Raw genomic sequence first — 9336 nt, 5'->3', positions numbered from 1 at the left:
AAGACACTGAGGACAGTGAGGACCATGAGGACACTGAGGACGGTGAGGTAAGTAAAGACAATGATGACAGGAACCACCGGAACATCGAAGCGACGGAGGACAGTGAGGAGCAGCAGAAAAATAACTGCTTCCGACGCGTCTGGTCTTGGATGAGGAAAACTTTCTGCTGCTGCGCGCCCGATGTGACGGACTGAGCAACACCGTGAGTGTCAGTTGTCTTTGCCATCAGTATTTATTTGTTGGGTTTCTTGCTATAATTTCGTCGTCACCTTACCATGCCAAGTGTCTTAAGATGACATGTTATGAATTGGCAGTATATAAATTAGGATGGTAGTGTTGGACAATATGTACTTTAATATTTTGAAGTACATAATAAAAATATGTTATATGTAAATTTAGTAGATATAATAGACAGTACATATATATATAAAGTCAGACAGACATATTGCCAGTAAGAGATGGCTTACTTCATCTCTCGTTGCCCATTATTCCAAGATAATGTGGCAATAAATTGCTAGACACTTTAAGGTATTATTTGTAGCTAACTTCAGCTACAAAAGCTAGCTAGTTTAGGCTAGCATTAGCTATAGCTGTGCTTAAACTACAGTAGCTTGTAGCCAATTACTTTAGTTCTTAGCTAATTGTGATTTTAAAAAAAAGAAGAAGAAGAAGATATATCAGAATGATACTGTCGCAGTGCTAAATTAGATCGACAAATGAATAATGTAAGTTACATAAATAAGTTTAGTGCTCTGTCTGTCTGTGCTGTATGGAATATGCAATGTGTGATTTTGGGGGGGGGGACTAATGCCAAAGACAACTCTTGTAGTCCTCAGTGTCCAACTCTGGATTGGATTCACTTTCCGGACCTGTGGTTCCGGGCCTCATGGATCCTCTACTGTCCTGTTCTCTCCCCCCTTTACCCTCACTCCAACTGGTCGAGGCAGATGACCATCCCCCTAGAGCCTGGTTCTGCCGGAGGTTTCTTCCTCAAAGGGAGTTTTTCCTTCCCGCTGTCGCCACGTGCTTGCTCGAAGGGGAATGCAAAGGAAACTTTGGATTGTTGGCTCTCTTTCTACTATTTGTCATATGTTCTGAATTGGCAGTAAATAAACAAACAAATACAACTGGATTAAAAAATGAAGGTTTTAGCAAAAAAAAAAAATGTCAGAGTTTTGGTCACATGATTGTTGCTCACAACCGGTCAGTCATGGCTTCTCAGCTGAGGTGTAGACAGGAGATCCTTTTTTTTTTTTAACAACAAACACCACTAAGTACAAAACCAAGTATTGTTGGCAAATTTTTGAATGACACATTTTGAATAAAGTGATCACAAGTAAATATGACAATTTAAATGTTAATGTTTTTCTATGAAACCACACAAAACCGATGGTATTTATTACAGTGGGAAAGTTGAAAATCTGAAAATTCTGGCTGCTCTGAGAGTTTTCATGTCCAAAAACGTGTGGATTTTGGAGATTTTGAAAAAACAACCCCAAACATTCTTTTCAAGCACAGTGGTGTTTAAAGGGTTAACAGTGACAAACATACCTCCTTGCAATGAGCCTGGTTTAAACTCTTAAAGTTGTTTTTTATGTGTTCCGCAACTTAAAAACACAAGTTTACAGAATGTTTTTTGCAATCAAAATCTGAAAGCTATCAGTCCTAACCGTTTATAGTCCTTCTTCCATTTTTATTGTGTAGGATCTTTAGCAGAGCTCATTGTTTGCTCAGTTGGGAGGCACTTCCTGAGCTGGTTTGTCATGGCAGGGCTCCTCCCTGTTCCACACTGTTCTCTGAGTCTTACTTTGCATTTCCTTCACTTAAAGGCTTATATCATGACTCTCAACTTTTCCATGAATTTTAAATTGTGTCTTCAATACATTCAAAACTTGGCACGACAATTAACGAATATAATTCGGTACAGCAGGTAATTAGGGACAGCTTGTGAATAATTTGTTCCTTGGTGGTCTCACCAAGACTTTTACAAATGAGCACAGATTGATCCTTCCCTAAAGAAGCCCTGTTTACACACAGGTAACATCTGCCTGTTGTTTCTATGGTAATCTTAGTGTCTAAGTTGGCCCAACAAGCTGTTAAAAGGAATTTTCCTTCAATATTTAAGCATGTTTTCCCAACCGACCACTCATTTATAATTCAACAATAGTTTGTAAATTCATGAGGGAAGCTGTTTTCGTTGATAGCTGTTTGTTGCTTTCTTCTTGCCGGGTTGAAAGCTGAGACTCTGCGTGCCGTGCCTTTTTAGTCTTTTCACTATCTAAGTCTGCTGGGGAGGCCGCTGTCTCCATACTAAAAGCCTGCTAATTCAATCTGTACATGTACTGCTGCATTGTCTCTTAATTGGTTGTAAGCTGAGCAGGAAAGACATTTGTAACAATATACGGCAGAGGCAATTAAATAAAACGAGGGAATGTCAAGCGAGGATGAATATGAATGTGTTTGTGTTCTAGAAGTGATTAATATTAATTGGAGGTGGTTTTTTTTTGTTTCAAAACATTATTTATCCATTTTCAGAACGCACATAGCAAAGCTTCATGCAGCAGTAAAAAGAATGCACACGGCCGTTTTCAAAAAAATCATAAAATCAGGTTGTCGATGCGTTTTAAAATGCAACTTTGAAAGAAATGTTTTAACTTGAATCCTCTTTGTTTGCAGCTGTTTTGCAATTCTCTTCCTCATTCACGATAAATCTTTGTCACATTAGACATTTTGCACTTGTCATGGTGCTCAAACGAACATACTGCCTCCTACAGGCAAGAGAATGCAACAGCAGCTGTTCTATTCTTCTCTTTGTAGCCGTCAAAGAACTGGGGAGACAAATGTTCCACCTGTCAGGAGTCACAGTATATTGTAGACGATGCAAAGTTCGCAAGACTTTCTTCACTGTTACTTCCTGTCATGTCGCTGATTTACAATGTGAATTATTAATCAAACAGTCTCTGACAGATAAAGTTTACTGACCCAACCTGCCTGGTGGTCACAGTCCAGGTTTTTGATCATACAAAGAACCTTTTCAATGGCGGACACCAGCTAGCCATCGCCCCTGTCTGAGTGTTGTCGCTAACCTTGTGCATCCATCCATGGCCACAGTTTTCATCTTCTGACGCCTGCTTCCAGCCTTATAAAGCACCACGTCAAACCAAAAGTCTCAAACTGGTTTCACTACAATTCAGTTGGCCACCAGATCCAAATCCAGCAGTACATCTTTGCAACATAGCACAACAGGAGACTGACAAACATAAATGTGGAGCTGACAGGATGAAGTGTCGATGAATCGTGTGTAATCCTTGAAACCACGACCGTCAGACCAAAAGGAGGTCAGTGTTGGTTCCTTATAGCATGTACATTGAGTGTATACAAAAAAAACAAGACTTCAAAGATTTTTTTTTGGTTATCTGAATGATAATATACACCCACAGCATACAATCACGAGTCTTTCTTCAAGCTTAACTTTGCTATTTACCTCAGAAACAGGTTTCAGAATAGACGTGGGGTTTAGAGAAAGACAGTCTAAATATAGTGGAAAACCCCTGACTATCCAATAGAACAAAACATCATTACAGTTGAGTTTGTTTTGATCCAAACTGCAATTTTTGTTGCACCAATTGTGGCTCTTTTTAAAGAACAGTAGATAAATCAATTCAGTGGCTGACAGAGTTCAAACTTCATTTTGTGCAGTTTTGGAAAAGCCCTGAAAGTATCTCAGCTTCAAATATCCTTCTCTGCCTCACACGTACACCTCATCTGTCATACAGGCAGTATCCAAGCAAGTCAGAAGAATGTGTATTTGGTAATCACTGCCATCGATAGTCGTGTTCTGTGTGAGGGTTTAGAGGGACGAGTGTTCGAACAGGATGACCGTCGATTGGCTGGAGAGGCTGGAGAGCCTGGAGGGCCTGAAAGCTCCGATCCGAGAGTAAACATCTACGTCTGAGCAGGCGCCCCATGACAGGTGAGGGCTGGGCGGGATGGTGTGGATCACAGGCAGGGGCAGAGGCAGGGACAGGACGGCCGGTGCTGGAGGGACGGTGGGTGGAGGGTGGACGGGTGGAGGTGGTAGGACGGGAGGGGTGGGGAGCGGCAGTGCAGATGGCGGCGGTGCAGGCGGAGGCGGCAGTGGGGCGATGACGGCAGGCGTCACCGTGGTTATGGTTTGGATCGGCGGACTGGCCTCGGGGACCGTCCCATTCTTGGTTGGCAGCTCCTGACAAGGCGTGGGCTGTTTGAGGGTGTAGGTGGCGGTGTGGTAGAAGCTGTAGTACTCCAACGCGTGCCTCGCCCTCGCCAACCTCAACCTGCAGAACACAACGCCAAATGAATGTGGCACAAGTTGGCGCAACTTCTTTTTTTTCTGTTATCTACCAGATAAAAGTCTCACTGAGCAACTCCACAACATGACATTGCTATACGACTCGACTGCATTCTCACAATGTATTTACTGTCCAAGTACATTTGTAACATATCACAACTACATTTCTAACTGAGCAAGTATTTTGCTGCTTTACAGTTTCTTCTCTTCAGCAAACCAATCGTGTATAAGTTGGGATGTGACTTGTCACCTTGGTTGCCCAGAGACTAGAGAAAAAGCTTCAAACATGTCGTGTAATGGTCGTATTTTAACCCAAACCAGGTTCCTCATGGATCATCAGTGTGTACACACAGATATGTGCGTAGAGCGTGCGTACGAACATTCCTACGCAAGTATGGAATTTATCAACTTAACTTATACTTAGGATTGTGCGTAAATATCCACACACCTCTGACCATGTGTACGCACATAATTTAGCGGTAGAACAGTGAAACTACAAATAGAAGGCATTCAGGGATTTTGACCACCGGTACATTCCAGTGTGAGGTTGGAGACGTATGTGGCACTTCCCAGCCACCACTGAGCAGGATCAAGCCGGCAGTGTTGGATGCCATAACTCCCCTGGCCCCAGCCTACATCCAGCTCCCTTACAGCCATCACCGATGGGACTTAACACCGTCGCTGGATTCCCAAACATAAGTGGAGTCATAGACAGCACCCACATCACAATCAAAGCAGCATCACTAAATGAACTTAATTTTGTAAATAGAAAAGTGTTTCATTCAATCAACGTACAAATAATTTACGATGCACATTTGTTGCTATCCAACATTGTGTCCCGGCAGCTTGGAGGGACGCACGACTCATTCATTGAGCAGAACAGTTCTGTGGGTCTCCAAGCAGGAACTGGCTTATTGGTGAGTGTTACAAAGTGTGGAAATGTTTTAGCTGGACTTAGTTTGGTTTCTAAAACATCTCATCTGTAGTGATCAGGGTGATCCACTGGGTGAACGTTTGGTATTAATTCGTCCTCCTCCAGTTGCAGTCATTTCTCTTTTATGGGCTGTGATGCGTTTTTTGGCACTGAGCTTAACATCAAGCCACTTTTTAAAAAATATTGCCGGCGATCTCTCCTCTGACCCAACAGCAATAACTGCAGTGGTTATCTTGTCCCATGCAGCATTTTTTCCTTCCCTTCTTATCCCAACATTTCACGCACCAAACAATATTTTCTGGTTTGCTTCAACCTCACTGACAAGGACCTCGATCTCAGTTTGAGAAAAGTTCCTGTTTTTTGCCCTTTTTGCCACGATGATGACGACAGATGAGAAAAAAATAAATCTTCACTTGCTTTATTAAGAGGCGTGTTGTTGCCGTAAATGGTGATTTGGAGGCGTTTCAGAATTTAGAACCTTTTCTATGAACTGATGATAAATGAGGCCCCGGGACATTTTTTGCTAACCATAGCAAGTTTATTTTGGTGGCTATCCTGAACCAAGCTTCTAACATGCAAGTGTCTAACAAGGTGTGATCGTTTCCAAAACCTAAGTTGTTTTTGTGGTGAAACCACACCAGAAAGGGTGTTAAGACCTGAAAAGAAACAACGGCAGGAAACTAAAGCTTAATTCTGAGACTAATGGTCTCCCATTCATCATGAGACATAAACTCTGGTCCAGTTGCTGGTTCATACCACCAACCACCCCTCTTATTTTTCAAACTTTTGCCACCTTGTCACAGGTCAAGCGTCCTTTCAAAACACAAGTGAGAGAGCAGGTTAGTTGTAAAGGAACATCATTTTGTGGAGACTGGTTTCTACCAAGAAGAAACAACAATATAAATCTCACTTTGCTACATCGGCTTCAGAGTCAGGATGTGGTTATTCTACCTTAGCACAAAGACAGTTTCCTAGATTCCGTCCCAAGAGAAATTCATCCACGTCTTAGTAAAACAGTTATTGCACAAAAGAGCTAACTGGCAAGTATCTGCTGCTGGTAACGGAGTCAACCAGGAACATGTAGTGCATAGTACCAGTAAAACCAGTATTCTGTACTGGTTTGTTCGCTCCTTTGCAGCACTTTCTTCTTGGGATTGGGCACGATTCCATCCAAGACATGGTTCTGAAATGCACAAGTCTTTTAGCTGCCATGCTAACTATTCCTCTTGCAGTTTGTGCTCCGACGAGGTTGAAATAAAATGCACTCTCACAAAACACAGCTAGTAAATTATAGCTTCCTCCCTTTTGGACTCTGTTTAGATGCAAAGTTGGGGCTCAAACTTTTGCCATTTTAAATAATTAAGATGGGCTAATATTACCACGGTGATAATGTTGAAGGTAATAAATGCCAGGCTTGTGATCTTAGTTTAGTATGTTAGCATTTGCTAATTAGCACTGAACATGGAATGCAACTGAGGATATGCTTCCATTCTGACCAAAGTAAATTAAAGTTTGGCATAAAATGAAACTGGAACCAATGAGTTGAACATTCATTTCTCACTTTCAGTGGAGCTCAAACTTACTCAGAAAGTTCTCTTCCATCATATGGCACAGCTAAAGGTGTGGATGTGTGGATCCCATATTTCTTTTCTATACTTTGTTGTCATGTTTGTGTCTCAGCTGGGTTAAAAAATAGACACTTTCACTTTTATGAGGGACTGTGCGCAGACACAGCATGAAAGCATTTTGGTGGGACCTGATCTCAGGTATGTTGTGTCTTATTCCTCATGCACTCACCTGTGTCTCAGCTTTAAGAGTCTGTACAGCAGCAGCAGGATTACGGCTCCTGCCAGAGTCACCAGAAGCACCGCCACCCTCACATCCAAGCTCCAGCACGATTTCCCAGCAGGCCCAGGTGAGCTGCAGCTCCTGGGAGGTTGTGGAGTCTGCAGCTGGAGAGGTTCCTCCATACCCCGCTTTGGATTGATGATGGCCTGGGCCAGGACGGGGTGGATGGTGTCCAGCAGGATCGGGTGTCGGCTCCTGAATATGGCGCTGGCCGGCTGGGGAGGGATCTGGAGAGAGGTGGTGCTGGTGCCCTGATGACCGGGCTGCATCGCTGCAGGGTTGGATCCAGGAAGAAGGAGCGCTGCCGGATGAGAATCACTTCTTCATGTTGTCTCAGAAATGTGAGCAGGAGTCTTCAGGAGGCGGCTTTTAGCAGCTCTGTGACATCAAAGAGTTCTTAGTCGCCTCAGATTTCAAAGTGATCCTTTTAATAAATTATAAAGAGAAATTGTCCCCCTATGCCATGTTCCTTCTGACACTGTGCATTGTTAAACATTGCCGATTTACAAAGCATTACCACTCTTTTGTCGCCTTTGTGGCGTGATATAGAAGTGCACCTGAGAGTGTGTCACAGTTCACTCCAGAACACACACACTGAGGAGTTTCAACCTGAGAGGCCAGTGAAACGCTGTTTCAAAATCTGTGCTTCGTTACTGTTTGATGGCTTGAAATCTGATTCATCTAATCTAATCAAGAATATTAAAATCTTAAACTAACTTGAACAACTTTCAGTGCACCCCTTCTATAGTTAAACAGTTACAAAGCCCATTGCTTTGGCCAGAGAAACAAGATATCGCAATAAATTCCACATATCATGAGCTGTTATTTGCAGATAAGTCTGCTATTCATCACTACTTTTATAATGTCTCAACATACTGTCAGCATCACTGTGTATTTTTTTTAACTACATGAAAAATTAAACAGAAAAAGCCAAGAGAGCTACTCGTGGTAAAACTTAACTTTAACAATAGTGATTTCAATGATAAGGCTAATAATCTTGGTTTATTTTAATATAATTTGCAGTTGCAAGTGCCTTTAGACAAGAGAATTTATCGAAATGTTTTATATAGGTGAAAAAAATCCAACTATTTCGGACAAACATGGTATTCATGAAAGAACCATGTACAAAAAAAAATGACAAGAAATTTTAGACTTACGTCATTCAACTGTGACAGCGCTGCTGCAGGTAAATTCATTAGAAAAACAAATGTACAGAAAAAGAAAACGAATGAACACGACATGAGCTCCGGTGAAGAACTGTGGAGCTTTCCAGGACCCAATGCAGAATCCTGACGGCACACCAACGGGGAGGAAGCCAGTGAAAACAGCAGGAAACAGTGCACTTCCCCAACACACAATACAAAAATGTGATTGGAGAGCACTTCCTATCGCCATGGTTACAGGAAACCGGTCAAGGATATCTTTTTTTTTTTTTTTCCAGGCCTTGAGTACGAGTCTGAACAAAACACACAGATGTGAGCACACAGACTGAAACTCCAGAATAATAGATGACACGGGGTCTGCTGAGGAGAAGCAGTCCTCATTATTCTTCAAGTATTTTGGACAAGCTCTAATACATCCTCTAAATATCGCTGCACATCCTTCACCCGTGTAGGATAAAAAGGAAAAAAAAAAAAAGCAAATTAAGCTTCTTATCACGCGTCATGCAAGTCGATACAACAAAGACGGACTCAAACAAGAACAAACAAACACAAAATAGAACCAAAATAGAGCCGCATGACCTTTAAATCAGAGGTTTATCTTGAGTTAAAAAACGAGAGCTAAATGAACAAAAGCAGCTTCAAAGTGAAAGGGAAACTGCTGTTTCAGTGCGTCTGAAACAGCCCACATTAGTCCAGGCCAGCGCGGGTCAACAGATGCAGAGAGATGGTGGCCGCCGTGAAAGGCTGGACGCTATCTGATTGAGCCGGCATTCAGGGGACGAATAAATGACACACGGGCGCAGAAAGAGGCCCGGTCCAGCTCTCATTTATCTGTCTAATAAGTTTTGATGCCGGGCCAAGCCGAAAGGGAGAAACTCTTAGCTCTCACTCAATATCCCTGCCTGGCACCCTCACAATCCTCTGATATTGAAGAAGGGAGTAATATTAAAAGATCTGTTATCAGAGGCCCAATTGTGGTTTAGGGAGGAGGTGATCCGCCCAGACAACCTGCCAGGAAAGGAGTCAGGAGCTGCGTTGTTTCTTAAAAAACACAGGCGATA

The 9336-nt window shown here is 42.4% G+C and overlaps 1 protein-coding gene across 1 annotated transcript; it reads right to left on the bottom strand.

Moving 5' to 3' along the window:
• Positions 1–3282: 3282 nt before the first annotated feature.
• Positions 3283–8376, bottom strand: LOC103373908 (inverted formin-2-like). The gene is made up of 3 exons (XM_008303914.1): positions 8270–8376; positions 7062–7490; positions 3283–4316 (listed from the first exon to the last, which is right to left on the bottom strand). Exons 2-3 carry the CDS (start codon positions 7379–7381, stop codon positions 3851–3853), a joined length of 786 nt encoding a protein of 261 aa, XP_008302136.1. The 5' UTR covers positions 7382–7490; positions 8270–8376; the 3' UTR covers positions 3283–3850.
• Between the last annotated feature and the right edge of the window lie 960 nt (positions 8377–9336).

This window comes from Stegastes partitus, unplaced genomic scaffold (genome assembly GCF_000690725.1).
Source record: "Stegastes partitus isolate 25-593 unplaced genomic scaffold, Stegastes_partitus-1.0.2 Scaffold2097, whole genome shotgun sequence".
Lineage (NCBI taxonomy): Eukaryota > Metazoa > Chordata > Actinopteri > Pomacentridae > Stegastes > Stegastes partitus.
Note: the sequence above shows the minus strand (reverse complement) of the source record. Positions and strands in the feature narration are given on the sequence as shown.